Source organism: Silene latifolia, chromosome 10, assembly GCF_048544455.1.
Source record: "Silene latifolia isolate original U9 population chromosome 10, ASM4854445v1, whole genome shotgun sequence".
NCBI lineage: Eukaryota > Viridiplantae > Streptophyta > Magnoliopsida > Caryophyllales > Caryophyllaceae > Silene > Silene latifolia.
Window position 1 is genome coordinate 139,554,266 of NC_133535.1, and position 19,631 is coordinate 139,573,896.

The 19,631-nt window shown below is 35.2% G+C and overlaps 1 protein-coding gene across 2 annotated transcripts; it reads right to left on the reverse strand.

Annotated features, from left to right (window-relative positions):
- Window positions 1–373: 373 nt before the first annotated feature.
- Window positions 374–18,970, reverse strand: LOC141606038 (uncharacterized). 2 transcript variants are annotated; one of them, XM_074425014.1, is made up of 2 exons: window positions 18,826–18,970; window positions 374–2,860 (listed from the first exon to the last, which is right to left on the reverse strand). In XM_074425014.1, exon 2 carries the CDS (start codon window positions 2,847–2,849, stop codon window positions 624–626), a length of 2,226 nt encoding a protein of 741 aa, XP_074281115.1. In that variant the 5' UTR covers window positions 2,850–2,860; window positions 18,826–18,970; the 3' UTR covers window positions 374–623. The 2 variants fall into 2 exon arrangements, with proteins under 2 accessions (XP_074281115.1, XP_074281114.1); XM_074425013.1 differs by having other exon boundaries at window positions 374–2,916.
- Between the last annotated feature and the right edge of the window lie 661 nt (window positions 18,971–19,631).

A 19,631-nucleotide genomic window follows, 5' to 3' on the forward strand; every position in this document is an offset into this window, starting at 1 on the left:
AGATCAAGACCGTTCTTATCGTAGATCGTGGTCTATGCTTGGAAGGTTTTCTTAAACTTTTATGTCATAGTCCCCGCCTTGTTCAATATCATCTTCATCAAGCGGAGTTATTGTCCGCTAAGAATTCGAACACTCTTCCATTAGCCAGCCCAATTAGTCTCACTTTAGACGGAAGTGTAGATTTGTTAAATATGTGTGGTGACATCTCACTTGTTGTTTGTCTTATTATGAAAGTGGTGTGATATTTGACCCGTATACAACTTTAGACGGATAAGTGAGAATTTGTGTAGTCAGCAATTAGTCTCACTTTAGACACTAAAGATTTAACTTTCGATAATCAATCTTAAATCGATAATTTATTATCCAAGTAAAGTTTTGATCGTTTGTTGATTTACTCCTTCAAAATTTACCCATATTGTAAACGGTGTTAATTGATTATGGAGTATCATCTTATAATATGTTGTTGATTGATTTCATTATAATTAACTAGTCTAGTTGTATGTATGGAGCTAGTGTCATCTTATATTAGTTGTACGTATAAACTCTGTATATTCAAAGCAAGAGCAACAAAAATATAGATAAGGTCTAAATACAACACAATCGGCTTTACCAATGTAATAACTTCATAGTCTCTTAAGGATGGCAGCATGAGTAAGCAAAGTCCAAAGGTGAGTGATTAACTCACCTCCATTAGCCAGATGTTTTAGATGCGCGGCAACATCATCCGAAGGAGCCAAATACAAGAGTAACTCTGCCCAGAATTCTCCTAGCATCTCCCACAAGGAATCATCGCTCATTCTATCTATGAGCGACCTCCCGAGCCACATCCCTTTCTCCAGGATAGGGTATTCGGCGTCTTTGTATTCACCTGTCAAGGACCTCATTTTTTCATACTTAGCCTCTATGTTGGAGCATCCCTTGAACATACTATTGGCTTCCAATATTACACAATTGATGATATTGAATATTGTGTTCCTCTGATCAGGTAATAACTCGGGCACAAAAGCAACTAGGTAAGCACAGTATTTTGACAGGCTTGTTGCAACAAATACATTATCTGACTTCACATTACCTGCAGGATGCCGATTAAGATGGCTAAGCTCACAAAAACTAGTAGCGATATGCCAAACAAGGATGGTATGGGTATGTGTCTCAAGATTGCAAGCCCAGGAAAAATCAGTATCTACACCATACTTCCGGAGTGAGGATATTCCGTTTGTTAAATTTCGCCCATTTGCATGAAGGGAGGATACAAGTGTTGCTTTCAAATTTAGAGAAAATGTAATTGACTTGCATTTTTTTCGACCCCTTTTGGTTTTATTGATTAGTTCAAAGGGAACAATCAAGCTCAAAATATCATATAGGGGGAATTTGTAGTCATGGGACTTGAGAAGAGAGTACTGATCAATTTCTTGCTTCCAATGCTTCAAGGTTCTACCTAAAGAATACCGACATATATGCTCAATTGCCCATCGATAACATCTGTCTTTCCAGGTTTGGCTTCTCCATAATTTATTTCCTACGTAGGTGCACACCCACTCTACTATAGACCATTGTGTTATAAGCAAGTAATGTATCATGAATACTAATTCAAATACAAGCATCGCGTATATAACGACCTTGGTGATTATAATGTCCGGCTTGATAGATGGGAGGTGATCCGAGATTCTTACGGATTGAGTATCCCGATGGTTCTGTAAGATTAATACTGCAATCACTATAAACGCAACCATGACAAGGAATCTCCTGATCATGCTCCAAGTTCCCTTTAGGTATATTACAAAATTCTTGGTATAGAAGTAGTCGTAGACGAAGCTCAGCTCCTGCTCAATCACCCTAAAAGTTCTCTCACATGTAGCTGGTGAGATTTCTGGTGTTAGCCCGTAGCGGAAGAAATTCCATGTTTTTTCCTCAAGCGAATTCAGTTCAACCATAGGGTAGCCTACGTATCTCCGTAGTAGCATCCAAAAGAGCGCGAAAGAGAGACATGTGTCCTTAAGCCATCCTTCACAATCCCCACCATTTGAGTTCAACAAATCGCCTTCACACTGCCAAATTTCTTGTGTGGTAACAATATTTTCTTTTACCTTTTCAAAATTTCGGTGGTACAAAGGTGGTAAAGGTTTTAATTGTAAACTACAGAGGTGTTTCATTCCTACCAAATATCGGTACCCGTTCATGCTATTTGCATCAGCCGCTTCTTCGTCCTCAGCTTCGAGGGTCTTTTGCGCATCCCATGCCATGAATTCTGCAACTATTTGAACCTTAGAACCGACTCCTAGTAGTAAATTTTTCTTGCTCGCAAAAGCCAGAGATGATACCCTATCCTCAAGTCTAAAGAACACAAACGGCATCAAAATAAATACAAGCCAATAAAGGTGAGCAGGAAGTAAGGTTTTACTGTCTCCCACAATCATACCAAAAACGAAGCTACACTTCAAGAACCACCGCAAATAGACAACCGCAGCAGTTTCATTGTCCTCAAGTTGAAAAGCGCTTATAGTGCCATAACTGGCCATCCCAACTAACAGAAGGAGCCCCCATACAATGAACAACTCGTTTTTTATATTCGTCATCATTAGGCCAACGATGTACGAAAATAACAAAGGAGTCAACACCACAGTGGTCCACAAGCATAGCTTGAAGAAACCATTGCTTGTACGCTTCCTAAGCGATCCTAGAAGCATTACGCATGACATGATAACAACCCCAATCATCATAACTTCGATTTGTAGTAGTTTATTTGGGTATGCATTTAGTAACGCTTGGATGATCGACTGTCCTCCTCCTTGTTGCGGTGGTGATGCTTGTGGAGATAAGAGATATTGTGGAGTGGGGGGGAGTGCCATAACGCCTGCTTCTGAGAGGGACTCAAAAATATTAATGCCAATTTTTGCTGACACTAGACTGTGATGCCTGCGGAGTTATAAATTTATTAGAAATTGGTAATTTAAGAAGTTGATTTTGCTTATTAAGACCGTCTTAATTTAAGCCTCCTAAAATCTTCTTTTTATTTTTATCTTTAGTTTAATCTCATTCAATTGGAATGATGAGATGGATCCATAAATAGTCACGGTAAGAGTATAGCTACTTCCTCCTACATTTGATTAAACTACTCTTTACTAGGGATTAGAACGCGCAAAAGCTGACCCGACTCGACCCGCCCAAAACCCGACCCGATACAACCTGAAAATTGGGTGAATCAAACCAAACCGACCCGTCCCAACCCGACAACCGATAACATCCTGATTTTTCCAACCCGAACCCGAACCCGAACCCGACCCGACCTGATCTGTGACCCGATATTGACTCAACCCGATATATGACCGGCCGATAAAGAATTAGCTTAATAATGGTGTAAATAAGACCAAATTGACATTCATCTTAATTATTTTTACTTAAAATAACAATTAATACACCTACATGTTGTTTAAACATAAAATTACCCGTCTAAAACTAAATACGTAAGAGAAAATATATGCTGATAAGCTAACCCGGTACTGACCCGCTAATGACCCGGCCCGACTTGTCACCCGCTGATGACTGACCCGAAGATGACCCGACATGAACTGTAACGACCCGAACCCGTCACTGACCCGACACAACTCAAAGGCGATATGACCCAACCCGTAACCGACCCGAGTGACTTGATTGCCACCTCTACTATGAATGACAATGGATAAGATCCGGATAGGATCCAGATCAATATTCTTATGTCCTATATTAGATCCAAATTCGGTCCATATCCATAGGGTCTGGAATTCTCAAATAAATATCCAGATCCACAGGATCAGGATTGGATCTGGATCTATCTTGTCTCCATTTGATGGTAAAAAAAATCAATTTTCAAATGTAATACTCTGTATTTAATAATTATATAATAATAATATTTTATTGTATTTAGTGAGTTGGGCTTGAGACATAATAATAATAATAATAATAATAATAATAATAATAATAATAATAATAATAATAATAATAATAATAATAATAATAATAATAATAATAATAATAATAATAATAATAAGGAGGGTAATTTGATAAGTTATACCTTGAATAAATCACTTTTTCAAATCTTATACCTAAGATAACATTCGTTAAAATGTTATACCTAAAATCACATTTTCTTCTAAACTAGATACCAAATCTTAAAAAAATCCCTAAAAAAATCCCCTAACCTTAGTTGACACCAGCCCTCAAGGTATAAGTTATCAAATAATAATAATAATAATAATAATAATAATAATAAGTTGTTATGATAATAATAATAATACGCAATACGATATACTATACATGTATTATATACGTATACCGCACTCATTTTATATACTCTCGCCACCCTACCTTATCCACCCACCATTATCCATTTGTAATCTCACAAAATCCACCATCCATCTTAAGAGAGAAAAGAGGACATGAGAGGAAGAGAAAAGAGAAGGAGAATTCCGTCCCTCCGCCCCGAGTTCGTAAGGTAAGACCGTCTGACTAACTTATATATTATTTTATTCGACCGTCTCAACCTTCACCACCCTTGACCGTCTGTTGACCACCTATATCCACGTTTGACCGAGTGTTTTAATGGATTATAGCTGTTTTGTGCGACCGTCTTAAAATGGGTTTTTGACCACCAAAACGTGACTGACCTGGGCTGAGCTTTGGGTTGTTGTGTCGAGGGGAGTGAGGAGGTCATAGTAGTGGTGGTATTGGGTGGTGGGTTACGTGGCTGTGGTGGCGGGAAAGAGGGGGTAAAGGAGGGTGTGCGGGTGGATGTCGGGTTGTTATTGTCTTTGTTGTTGATAGTGTCGTGGTGTTGCTGGTGGTTGTCGATGAGGGCTGGTGTCAACTAAGGTTAGGGGACAAGGTAGGGGTGTTGGCAAGGTCGGCCGTGGCCAGGGTGGGTGCGTTTGTGTGGTGAAGTTTGAAGGGTGTCGGGATTGGGTGAGTGTTGGTGTTGTGTGTAGTTGTGGCGGCTGCTACTGCTGCTGTCGACGGTGGGAGCCACCGTGGCTGGTGGTGGTGACCACGGTGGCGGCAGTAGGTGGTTATGGTGGTTATGAGTGGTGGTGTACACGGTGGCTCGAGGTGTAATTTGACCGAGTGTAATTAAGACGAGTTTTATTTAATTAATAAATTCGTATTTAATTAGATTAGATTAGTTAGTAATTAATTATATTAGATTAGTTATTATTTATGTGACGATTTTTTTGGAAGATTATTTTATTCGGATTGCTTATGGAGATTTGCTAAAAGGTAGGTTTATCCTACTCAATTTTAATAATTTGTCTAATTGTTAAATGAGTCATATATCTTCATTTGCATTAAATGAGTCGGTAATTGGTATGTTATACGGTATCTTGCATTTATTGTATTGTCTTGTATGTCGGAGGACTTGGTGTCTTACTTGTTGTTATGGAGACGTGAGGCGGTTGGGAGACCGTCTCACGCTCGGATCGCCTCTTGGAGCTTTCCACTCCAAGAGGGATGTGCACATTAATGGCTTGAGTACGGAGGGATTCGTGTGGTTGAGACACGATGTCTGGCAGGGCATCCGGTTGGCTTCCGGATTTGGTACGTCTGAGCGTGTCCCGGTACCTGTTTGTGGTTGTTGGTAGGTCTGGGCGTGTCCCGGTACCAGTGTGGTTGTCAGTATGTTTGGGCGTGTCCCGGTACTGTGGTGGTGGTTGTTTGATAGCATGTCACTCATATCATAGTCATGTTGCATACTCACACACTTTGAGTTGTGTCACACTTTATTTATAGAAAGTGATGTTTGTGTGTCTGTGCAATTGTCACCTATTTCCGGGGTGGTCTGTGTCGATCCATATGATATTTCCGATCATATGGGGAGCAGGTTGAGTACAGGTTTTGCTTGTTGACGTGATCGGGATTTGGGCCGCGCCTTAGACTTAGGGGTGACAAGAGGCCGGATTTGGACCGGATACAGCTAGATCCAGATCCAGATCCGCTTTTTCACATTGGATCCAGATCCGATCTATATCCAACGGGTCCAATTTTCTCAGATCCAGATCCATATCCGACGGGTCCGGGTCAGATCTGGATCCTATGCGGATCTAAGACAACATCAAAATAAACAACAAACACAATAGTGTTATAAGTTAAATAACACGAACTACCCATGCGATATTAAGTGTGCCAATAACAAACTAGGTCAGTGGCATATTATACGCACACAATAGCATTTCAACTTCATCTTTTAAAACTAGGAAGTGACATAGAGTCTACAAAATTCAATGTCAGTTGCCAAATTAAGTGGCATAACTAGTTACAATCACTAAGTTACGTCATGCACTACCAACTTTTATTTTTTTATACTATAAACTTATGACTTGTGACGTAAGTAAATGAATAATTTGATAATTTGTTTTTTTTATATTGTAAAAAGGTATGCGGATCGGATCTGGATCTGAGTGGTGAGATCCAGATCCAGATCCGCTTTATAAATAGTGGATCCATATCCAACGGTTCTCAAAAATTAGGATCCATATCCGATCCATGCGGGTCGGATCCTGCGGATCTGGAGCGGATCTTAGATCCATTGCTATCCCTACTTGGACTCGGAGTCGAGTAATGTAGTATGGATGACATAGTCATAGACGAGTTGTATTTGATTTATTCATTAGCTATGTTTGTAATAACTAAACTTCTTATTTATTTAATAAAGTTTCTTAATTGTAATTCCGATTTCACTGCCTCGGGAAATCGAGACGGTAACATCTCCAAATTACCTTGGCCGGGTAAGAAGGGGGTGTTACATCAAATATTAAAATATTAGTTTTTGGGTTATACTACGACTTACCATACTATTTTTTACATTAGAATAGAAATGGTAAAAATAAAGTTGCAAAGATATCGAAATAAAGTTTTATACAATACAATCACGATAACAAAGAATTTTTTGCAATTGAAAAATAATAAGAAATAAATTATAGCTTAGCCCTTAGTTTATGTAAAAACTTTAGAAAGTATATAGTTTTACTAATTTTTTAACTTATTTTTTAAATTTCATTTTAAAATAGAATAAAAATGAATTTAGGGTAGGATCTGGATCTTGACCATATGGATCAATATTCGGATATGGTTTTATGTATCTGGATCCGATCCATATCCATAGGATCCAAAATATTGCGATCCAAATATGACATGGCTTATTGGATCTAGATCTCAGGATCTGGACAGGATTCGGGATCCATTACCATCCCTACTCTTTACAAATTAATAAAAATATAAACAACCATGTAAATCGAAGGGAAAATACAACAACATTCTACAGAGTATCTCGTATTTTCATTACCCAAAAGTTGGGATATATATACATAGTACAAATTATTTTCTCCTCAAATATTTCGATGTTTTGGCTATATGCCATCAATTTAGTTGGTCTCTCTTAAGATGGGACATTTTGATATTTTTAAAAAAAGAAAACGGGATTTTGAAACCATTTTACAACTAAATGTGACATCTTTTGGAAGTTAACATAAACTGTAAAACTAGCTGAACCAGTGTAATTACATTTAATCATAAAATGGTCACAAATCTTGTCGTTTTGAAAAGACAAAAATGGTCCTAAACAAGAATTTGTAAAACCAATTTTTGAAGCACTCATTAGCTTACTCATACAAACACATGATTACATGAATCATATCTAGATCTGGCAAAATCAAACCGACCCGATTGACCCGACCTGAAAAGGCTGACCCGAGTCCCGAAATCGACTCGAACTACCGCACCCGAATGACACCCGAAGTCCGAATTGACCCCACACAACCCAAAAATGACCCGAACTTTCATAGACATGTAACATACCCGACCCGAAACTCCTCAACCCGAAAATGACCCAACAAAACATAACTTTACTTGACACCAAAATACTTGAAATGCCTTTTTCTCTCTTAATCATTGACCCGAAAATGACCCAACCCGAAATAATCTGACCCGCTTGATCCGAAACAGACCCGTAAACCCGAAATCACCCGACCCAACCCGAATTAACCCAAAAATTTGAGAAACTCGAAATGATCCGACCCGAATTGGGCCGACTCGACCCCGACCCGTTGACCCGATTTGCCAGGTCTACATATCTACTGAGTATCTAACTAGGGGTGAGCAAAATAGAGTAGCCGCTTTTTTGACACTTTACAAAATATATATATATATATATATATATATATATATATATATATATATATATATAGAGAGAGAGAGAGAGAGAGAGAGAGAGACAATCTCGTGCGAACTTAAAGTTTGGTGCGAACTAACTTAAAAACCAAAACAGGGACAACAAGATAATACAAATGAACGGCCCTCATTAAGTTCCACTTTACTACCTAACACACTACATTTATTAATGGATCCCTTTAATACTTCTCACTCACAGTCTAAACACGTGAACCTACTAACCGTCGTCGGAGTTCAACACCCTGGAGAATCCATGAACGCATTTCTCAACGGTAGTCTCAGCGACGACGCAATCAATACACTCCGTCATATATCAGCACACTACTAGTCGAATCACTCCTCCGTTGCCGCAGTATCCGTGCCGACAACAACAACAGGCCACCTCCGATAAGGCTTATTGATTGTGGTGGCTCGAAGGCGGTCAGAGAAGTACGAGATGGTCGTGTATGTATGACGGATATCCGGCCACATTTATATCTCAAATTTCCAGATCTCATTTATTTGGCGGATTTAATTCACAATTTCGACTCGTCTCCTCCCTTTTCTCGATCTCCACGCCTGGTCGACGATGTCGGTCTCCATACCGGATGTCGGCACAAAAATGACCACCAAAACTCCGGCGAATCTCTGGCGACAATCTTTAAATCTGAGCATCGTTTTATTTGTCGATCCGGCGAAGGTTTTACATTCCCTGAGAAATGCGTTGTTTTGGTGGTCGGTGTGGTGGTTGTCTTGGGCGTTAATGTGGTTGTTGTGGTTGGGATTGATATTGGTGATTTGGTGGTGATTCATTGATTGGATAGTGGGTTTGGTTCATGGCTTTGCAGATGTTGCTCTGAGTTTCCGGAGATGTCACTGACAGGGTATGGCTGATTGCGGCGCGGACTGATGTTGTTGTTGATCACCGGCGTGAGTCCAGTCGGATTGTTACTTCAATAAATTTTGCAAGTCACATTCACAATGACAAACGTGTTAGAAAGAGGTCACTGGCGTGAGCCTGGAGGCGTCGGGGTGGCGTTGGTAATGGTGGCGGTGATGTCGCCGGTGTTGTCTGTGGCATGGTCGGGGTAGTGGTGTGCTGTTAGTGGGGATCAGTTTGGTAATGGTGGTGACGGTGGTGGTGGTAGCGGCGGCGATGGTGGTTGTGGCGGTGGTAGAGCAGTGGTGGTGGCAGGGGCGGTGGATACGCAAAATACCACCTAGATACACATAATATCGGCCCGGATACACATGGTATTACTGCGGGATACATGTGTATCTAGTAGTTATATCATGTGTATCTGGAAGTATCTGACTTTTAATGACATGTGTATGTGGGTTTGAAAAGATGTGTTTCTAGCTTTAATGTCATGTGTATCCGCCAAAAATATAAAATGTATCCGCAAAAAATATAAAACGTATCCGAGAGTTAGTGTTAAAATTGGTAGCAATTTCCATAAAGTGTATCCGCTAATAATATAAAATGTATCCGCAAATAGTATAAAATGTATCTCGGAGTTAGTCTTAAAACTCCCAAAAGAATTAGTGTTCAAAAAGTGTAAAAGTGCATCTAGAATTTTAGGGTGGAAAAAGTGTATCTACATATGTTATAAAATGTATCTGAATAAGAGGTGTATCTAGTAAGGAAATAAAGTGTATCTGAAAAAAAAAAATGGGTTGAAGCTAGTTCGTATGGTTTGCACCTGACCCCGACCCTATATATATATATATATATATATATATATATATATATATATATATATACGGTTTTTCTATCCTATGCCCTATCCTATGCCCACTAGGCATAGGATAAGAAACCTAAAAAGGAAAGAATTAATAATGTTTTTCTTTTAAAGTGATAGGACATTGGAATTTCCCATAAAAAATCACTAATTCTTTCCCCTTTTAGGTTTCTTATCCTATGCCTAATGGGCATAGGATAGAAAAACCCATAGATATATATATTGGAGTTCTAATGAGTCCACCATATGCCATTGAGTCCCTAAGTCTCTCTAAGGGCCATTGGATGGACTCAATGGATGGTTGAGATGAAATTGATTAAGGGCTATTAAAAAGAAAAGGAAAAAAATGTGGTTGGTTGGATTGAGATGGATGGTTGAGATTGAAAATAACCAAAACAAATTATCACTAATCAAATTTCTATACGTTAATTAATTTTTCTTTCTCTCTCTAGCCCCGAATTAATCAGTTTTGAGTTTCAGATTTCAGGAGTGTAAATGTAATGTTGTATGATTTTTACAAGTGTAACTCTAACATTTTACGAGTGTAAATGTAATATTTTAAGAGTGTAAATTTGATTTTTTTTTTTACGGAAATTTTGAATTTATATAATTTTAACATTTTACAAGTGTAAATTTGATGTTTTACGAATGTAAATGTAATATTTTAAGAGTGTAAATTTGATTTTTTTGTAACGGAAATTTTGAATTTATATAATTTTAACATTTTACAAGTGTAAATTTGATGTTTTCTGAGTGTAAATTTAATATTTTAAGAGTGTAATTTTAAATTTTTTGTGACGAAAATTTTGATTTATATAATTTTAACATTTTACGAGTGTAACTTTGATGTTTTACGAGTGTAAATGTAATATTTTAAAAGTGTAAATTTGATTTTTTGTGACGGAAATTTTGAATTTTTATAACTTTGATCCTTTACTACTGTAACTTTGGTCCTTTACGAGTAAAATTTTAGTCCGACTACCAACAAACACCACCAGCGTCGTCCTTCACCACCAACTCATATCCACAAAAAATATGAGTGCAAATTTATGTAATTTTAACGAGTGTAAATGTAAAGAGACACGAGTGTAAATGTAAAGAAATATGAGTGTAAATGTAAAAAAATATGAGTGTAAATGTAAAGAATGCGTGTAAATGTAAACAAATATGGGTGTAAATGTAAAAAAATACGATTTTAAATGTAAAAAAATATGAGTATAATAAATATATATTTATTAGATCTAAGAATTAAAATCATGATAATACAATTTTTTTTCAAAAATCTACTATATATTTATTAGATCTACGAATAAGATCAACAAAATATACTTAAATAATAAATAATATACTTCATATTTGGTAAATTAACAAAATCAATGAACAATTTATTATACTTTAATAGATGTAAAATAGTATGACTGTAACTTTAATAGATTACGAATGTAAATGTAAAAAATACGAGTGTAAATGTGAAATAATACGAGTGTAAATGTCAAATTATATGAGTATAAATGTAAAATAATATGAGTGTGACTTTAATAGATTAAGTGAATATCTGGACATTAACAATACCAATGTGATTATTTTTCAAAAATCAACTATATATTTATTAGGTCTAGGAATAAAATATGATAATTGTGTTTAAAAAAAACGAGACCAAATCTAAGAATAATAAAAAAGAAAACAAACAAAAAAAATTGTAAAAGTGCAAATGATACGACACAAACACACGCCACCATCTCTGACTACAACAACAACAGAGCCAACACCACCATCAACACCACACTACTACGATCCAACAACACCCACCAAACACCTCAGATCTGGAAAAAAAAGGCGAAAAGGTTGCGGATGGCGGCAGAGCGAAGACGTCGCCGCCTTTCTCTCGTTTTTTTATGGTTGGTTGATTGTGACGGCGGCGTTGGTGTTGTTCTTGTTGTTGGTTGTCGATGGTGGGGTTGAGGAGGTGTGGTTCAGATCTGGAAAAATAAGAAGGGGAGGGAGATGGTGGAGGTCGGTGGAGGCAATCGTGGGGTGAGGTGGTCAGGAGGAAGGACGGTGATGGGTTGTTGTCGTGGGGTGTTGTTGGTGGCGGCAGTCGTGGGGGTGAGGTGGTCGGAGGAGGGCAGGAGGAAGGACGCTGATGGGTTGGTTGATTGTGACGGCGGCGTTGGTGTTGGTTCTTGTTGTTGGTTGTCGATGGTGGGGTTGTTGGTGGTTGAGGAGGTGTGGTTCAGATCTGAAAAAATAAGAAGGGGGGGGAGATGGTGGAGGTCGGTGGAGGCAGTCGTGGGGTGAGGTGGTCGGAGGAGGGCAGGAGGAAGGACGGTGATGGGTTGTTGTCGGCGTTGGTGTGGTAGGTGGTGGTTTCGGAGGTGAAGAAGTGGGTTTTTTTGTGTTTTGATTTTATTTGAGTTTTAGTGAGAGGATTTTTGGGAGGTTTTGATTTTATTTGGTGGAATGATATTTGTGTGATAGGAGAGAGAAGTGAGTGGAAAAAGAAGGGTTATATAGTGAAATTAAGGTTTGATTAGTAATGGTAGTGAATGAAAGTGTTTAATTAGCATTTATCCGCTACTTTTTGCACTAATCCCTTGCTTTTTGTTTTCAATCTCAACCCTTCATCTCATCTTTTCAATGGCCCAAAAGAGGACTTATGGACTCAATGAATTTTGGTGGACTCATTAGATCTCATTTATATATATATATATATATATATATATATATATATATATATAAATATATATATATATATATAGAAGAGATCAACTAAGGTCCTTAGATAATTTAAGTCCATAAGTTCTATTATGAGCCATTGGATGGAGGGAGATGGAGGGATGAGATCAACCCCAAAAAAGTGTGTTTATAAGCTAATCTCACCATCTCTCTCCTCCTTCACTAATCCACTCTAATTAATCACTAATTTACTATATATTTGTTTTCCACTCATCCATTTCTCTTTCATCTTACACATTTCATTTCTCTCTTCTCTCAAACTCTAAAAAAAAAACCAAATAAATAAAAAAAACCAAAAAATCCAAATAAATAAAAAACCCAAAAAATCCAAATAAATCAAAAAACTCAAATAAATCATTCATTCCTCTCTTCCTCATTCACCACCACCCACCACCACCCCACCCGACACCAAATAACCACCCACCACCGCCGCCGCCGCCGCCCCACCGCCACTGACTTTTTTTTTTTTTTTCGTTTTGTGTTAATTTTTATGTTTTGAGTTCTTTTTTCCATTCATTATTTTTTTTGTCTTTTATTTTATTTTAGTTGTCTTTTATTTTGTTAGTTCTCATTTTTTATTCATTTTCTTAAATCTCTTCTTGTTATATGTTTTTTTTAAGATTTCGTGTTTTAAATCTCGTTTTTTTTTGTGAGATAAAGTTATACAAGAATGAACCAAAGTTATACAAAAATGAACCAAAGTTATACAAAAATGAACCAAAGTTATACAAAAATGGACTAAAGTTATACAAATATGGATTAAAGTTATACAAATATGGGCTAAAGTTATACAAATAAGGACTAAAGTTATACAAAAATGAACCAAAGTTATACAAATTCGGACTACAATTATACAAAAAATGATTGAAGTTATACAAATAAGGACAAAAGTTATTCAAATAAGGACTAAAGTTATACAAAAATTGGACTAAAGTTATACAAAAATAGACCAGAGTTATACAAAAATGCACCAAAGTTATACAAAAAATGGACTAAAGTTATACAAAAAATTGGACTAAAGTTATACAAAAATTGGACTAAAGTTATACAAAAATGAACCAAAGTTATACAAAAATGAACCAAAGTTATACAAAAATGGACTAAAGTTAGTCCATATTTGTGTAACTTTAATCCATATTTGTATAACTTTACTCCATTTTTGTATAACTTTGGTTCATTTTTGTATAACTTTGGTTCATTTTTGTATAACTTTAGTCCAATTTTTTGTATAACTTTAGTCCAATTTTTTGTATAACTTTAGTCTTTTTTTGTATAACTTTGGTCTATTTTTGTATAACTTTGGTTCATGTTTGTATAACTTTAGTCCATTTTTGTATAACTTTGGTTCATTTTTGTAGTCTTTTTTTGTATAACTTTGGTCTATTTTTGTATAACTTCAGTCCTTTTTTGTATAACTTTAGTCCATTTTTGTATAACTTTAGTCCTTATTTGAATAACTTTTGTCCTTATTTGTATAACTTCAATCATTTTTTGTATAATTGTAGTCCAAATTTGTATAATTTTAGTCCAAAATTGTATAACTTTAGTCCTTATTTGTATAACTTTAGTCCTTATTTGTATAACTTCAGTCCAAATTTGTGTAATTTTAGTCCAAAATTGTATAACTTTATTCCATAGGAGTATAACTTCAGTCGTTTTTTGTATAACTTTAGTCCAAATTTGTATAACTTTAGTTCAAAATTGTATAACTTTAGTCGTAAATAGTGAACTTTTATATAAAACAAAAAATAAAAACAAAAACAAGTCAAAAATAAACCCTTAAAAAACAACTCTTAACTAAAAAAAAAAAAAAAAAATAGAAAAAACAAAAAACCAAAAACCAAAAACAATATATAAAATCTGAAATAAATGATCACTGAAGTTGCACATAAGGGCATTGAAGTTGTACACAATGACCACTGAAGTTGTACGAAATCTGAAATAACAAAAAAAATTATATATCGTGTGTATAACTTTAATGCACGCAGTGTATAACTTTAATAGATAAGATGTATAACTTCAATGGTTGTATAACTTCAATTTATACAATGTATAACTTTAGATGTTAATAGTGTAACTTTAATGTAAAAAGTGTATAACTTTAGTCATAAAATGTATAACTTTAATGTTTTAAGTGTATAAATTTAGTCGTAAATAGTATAACTTTAATGTTTGAAGTGTATAACTTTAGTCGTAAATAGTATAACTTTTATAAAAACCAAATAAATATGAAAAATCGTAATTAATCAACAAATATTAAATCTGAAAAAAAATTAAATAACAACCATCAATAACCAACAAAATATTAATAACCAACAAAAAAACAAAATAACAAAATAACAAAAACCAAAGAACCAAAGAACCAAATATAGTAAATCTGAAAAATTTAAAAAATGTACAATGAAAATAAAACAAAACCCATACAAAAACAGATCACTGACAATAAACACCAAAAAAAAAAACCAAAAAAAACAAAAACAAAATGGAAGAGATCTGAGAAACCGAAAAAAACAAACCAACAAAATATAAACAAAATCGAAAATCAAACAACAATGACTGAGAAAAAAAGAGACAAAAGGGGAGGAAGGAAGGACGGCGGGACGGCGGAGGAGGAAGGACGGCGGAGTAAAGGGTCAGTGGTGGCAGATCTGAAGAGGTGATGGCGGGACTCGTGATGCGTGCGTGTGGTAGGGAGGGAGATGCGTGTGGTGGTGTGTTGTGTTGTTGTTGTCGTGGAGTTGTTGCGGTGGTGGAGGGAGGACGGAGCTGCAAGAAAGGTGGTAGGCCGGTTCTGGGGTGATAGTTGTCGCGGTGGTGGGTGGCGGCAGTAGTCGGGGTAATGGAGAAAGGAAGGAGGGAGGGAGGCGCTGTGGTGAGTGGTGGTGGAAGGAGGAGGAAGGACGGAGGGAGGCGGTAGTTGTTGTTGTTGTCGGGCTGTCGGTTGTGGGTGGTTGTGTGTGTGGTGGGGGTGGGGGGCGGCAGACGAGAGAGGGAGGGAGGGAGGGAGGGAGGTGTTTGAATATGGTGAATGGTGGTGGAGTAAAGGAGGGAGGATGTAAACTGTGTGTTTGGTTTTTTTTTTGTTTGTTTTTTTTTTTGTTGATTTGGTTTTTTTTTTTTAGAGAATGAGAGAAAGATGAGAGAGAATGAGTGTATGAGAGAAGTGTGAATGAATGAATAATGAGGGAGTGAGTTGGGAGATTAGAATGGTGGAAGAGTTGTACAAAATTAGGTGGAGTTATACACAATTAGGGAAGGAGATTAGGGAGGGAGAATTGTGACCCTTCAATGAGATGTAATCTCATCCCTCCATCCCTTCCATCCAAGGGCTCTTATAAGGACTTAGGGCCTTATATGGTATGAAGGCCTTATAAGAACCCTTCTATATATATATATATATATATATATATATATATATATATTTGTTAAGATAAGAAAATTAGATTAATTATCTTCTGGGCATAACCAACCTTTCTCATCTTTCGAATGAGTGAGGTAAGTTGAAGTCACGGGCATTCAAATCACCTCGAAAGAGTTAGACATGAATGTCCAATAGAAGTCATAAACTCAGCAACCTTGTTGCCTTCACGAAAGCAATGTTTAATTATCATTTCATCGAAAAAATGAAGGTCTAATTTCACATCCTTGGTAATACTAGAAATTTCCCAAAAAATTTGTCAAGTACTACGAATTGAGTTAATAACACATAAATTATCATCTTCCACAATTAACTTTAAAATTCCTAAGTATTTAGCGGCTAAAATACCGTCTTTTAAAGCGAGAGTTTTCGCAACAAGAATACAATTAGATCCGCACCTTTTTACCATTATTATCTCTTATAGAGTATCCTAAAGCAGCTTTATTGCCTTCTATTTTCGTCCGTCAAAATTTAGCTTTAGAAAATCGTTTCTAGGTTTCTCCCATCAGATTTCTTCCTTGTTAGTAGTGTTTCTAGCTCACAATTTGGTTACTCGTTTTTACCCGATTTTAAACCCAAAACACCTATCTCATGTCAAGGATATATGTTTTTTCTCCTCTTTTTTTTTTTTACACATTGCTGAAAGTAGGGGCGGGGCTGGCCTAGGTTACTTGGGTTGTAGCCCGAGTAACTTTTGGCCTAAAAATTCTCCTTTTTTTACTCTTAGTGTTTCCTCCAAAATGCTTATATCACATTAAGGAAAAAAGTGAAACTTTCTTATAATAAAATATTACTAGTATAGATCATGCGCAATGCATGCGCGGTATATACAGTTTTTATTTTTTTAGTTTATTTATACTTTTTAAAATTTGCACCTCATTAATACTTAATATTTAACTCCATTTTATTTTGATATAAAACAAATAAATTGAAATGAAAAACTAATTAAAGATAATTAAGTTAAGTGGTGATTTTTTTAATGATTTTTTTTTGTCATGAAGTTATTAGTAGGTGTGTGTCACGTTATTCTCGACAGTAATAATTATTACATTACTGAAAAATTTATCAACTTATAGTTTATAATTTAATACCAATTTTATTTTATTTTAATGAAAAAATCATAATTATTAAGTTAATTAAAGATTAGAGTTTAATTAGAAGAATATATTCATTGAAAAGATAATAATTTAATGAAAAAGATTTTTTGTTTATTTCTTTATTTAGGTAGATGCCTTTTGGAGGGAAACTAATAGAGTTTTTATTCTCTTAGTAATAAAAATAAAATAAAAAAAGGGGGAAGGGCGATTATTTTTCTTAAAATATAAATAATATAATCTTATAATTAAATTCTAATCTTTTAATTAAATTCAAAATTATGATTTTTTTCACTATAATAAAATAAAATTGGTATTAAATTATAGATTATAAGTTGCTAAATTTTCTTAATGCAAGAATTATTACTTTAGAAAATAATTTGGCACATACTTACTATTAGGTTAGTAACAAGAAATATTCATTAAAATAGTAGGAAAAAAATTATAAAGTTAAATCTTCAGTTTTATGGTAAAAAGAAAAAAGTATATTCATAAAAATACACATTTCTTAACTTCACTCAATTCTCTTTAATTAGTTTTACATTTTAGTTTTTTTTGTTTCATATCAAAATACAACTGAGTGAAATATAAAATCTTAATGAGGTACCGATTTAAAATGTATAAATAATACCCTAAAGAATAAAAACTTTATATAACCGCGCACACACGGGATCTATACTAATATATACAGTATTTGATTGTGTAGTACGTGGCATCTATAGGACTCAATTCTGGTGGTCAGATTCTTAGTTTTTATACTCCCTCTCAGTCACTATATTGTTCCCATTTGGGCACAATACATAAGGAAAAATATTAAGATAAGAGTAAAAGAGTTGTGTGGGATTGGTGATAGAAGAGAGAGATGAATTATTAGTAGTTAAATAAAGAAATGTGGGGCCAAAACATAAAGGAAAGTAATAAAATAGGAGTAAAAGAGTTGTGTGAAGTTTGATGATAGGACAGAGAAATGAATAAAATAAGAGTAAAAATTTCTAAAAATAGAAAGGGGAACATTAGTTGAATAATCCGTTTCGGAAAAGAGGGAACATTATAGTGACCGGGAGGGAGCATGAGAGACGCAGGTTCGGTTTTCATTTTGGTTGTTTTTCTCTAACACATTCAGACGTACTACGCTCGCCCCTATTTTTTGTTATTTTCAACAGTAGTGCCTTGAAAGTTGTGAATCTGTGATTCATTATTTATGGCCAAAACCCAAGTGTTATGGAGAATTTTCCTTAAAAAATGAGTATGAAATTGAAATTTAAGTTGAGGGAATAGTTTAACTAGAGCTCGTTTTAGTTCGGCTTATTCGTCTTAAGTTAAAAACGGGACAAATCAGATGAATAAAGTTAAGTATAATGTATAGAGAAATGTAAAAAGCAATTGTCTTAAATGGACAAATAAGATAATATTTGACCCGTTTTAAGGTTATGACTGATGCCTCTATCTTAAGGGAGGCTGACTGAAATAAATGATTTGGGTTTAGTTTTATTGTACATAGTTTTAGGTCTCTTTTTCACACTCGATTTTAAAGACAACCATTATGTAGCAAGCGAGATTAAATAAACATAAACATTCTTACAATTTAAAGACCAGCCAATTCAAATACGGAGTAGCAAGTTAGAAGGCCGGGATAAGCAACAAATTAAACAATACTTACAAGATCTTTTATAGTAGCTCAAAATTTAGCAGCCTATTCATGAAATGCGACAATGAATAGCGTAACCGTAATGCGTACTTGTTCAATCTTTGGGGAATGAAATATCGATTATATAGAGAAAGAGATAATAAGGTGACTCAGGAATGGCTCCTCTTATTTAAACTAAATGTCAATTTGACTTTTCAATCTCAATTATAAACATTTGTATTATCACAAAATCTCATTAAAGACGGCACATATCCGTCTATAACTAAAGACGGGTCAAATACAATATTACATTCTTAATAGGACAAGCAACAAGTGGGGTGGTAGGGGCAAAAAATATCACTACTTTCAAGCTATTTGACCTGTCTTTAGCTATAGACGGACAAGAATATATGTTTAATTAGTGGCGGATATTATATACTAAATTACTAATGTGTTGTACTTGAAATTAATTTTCCTTAGAATATATGTTTATTTAGTGGCGGATTCAGGGGATGGTTAATAGGAATAGTTGCCTCTGCTGAAGAATAGAAATTTCGAAAAAAAATTCATATTTACCTTATATTTTTATTTTTCGGCCCATTGAAATTTTTACGAACGCTTAGTTTAAATTGTAGGTCCACCACTGTATTCAACAAAATGGACTCGTATTTCATAAATATATAATTTATCCATTCAACTCCACTCTACCAATTTGGTTTTTATACACTATTCACAACTAAACATTCAATTGCAAATTTCTCTCAATAATAAGTGGAAATATATTCATGTGGGATCTTATTTGATTCATCTCTACGAGTACATTAAAAATATCTAACTTT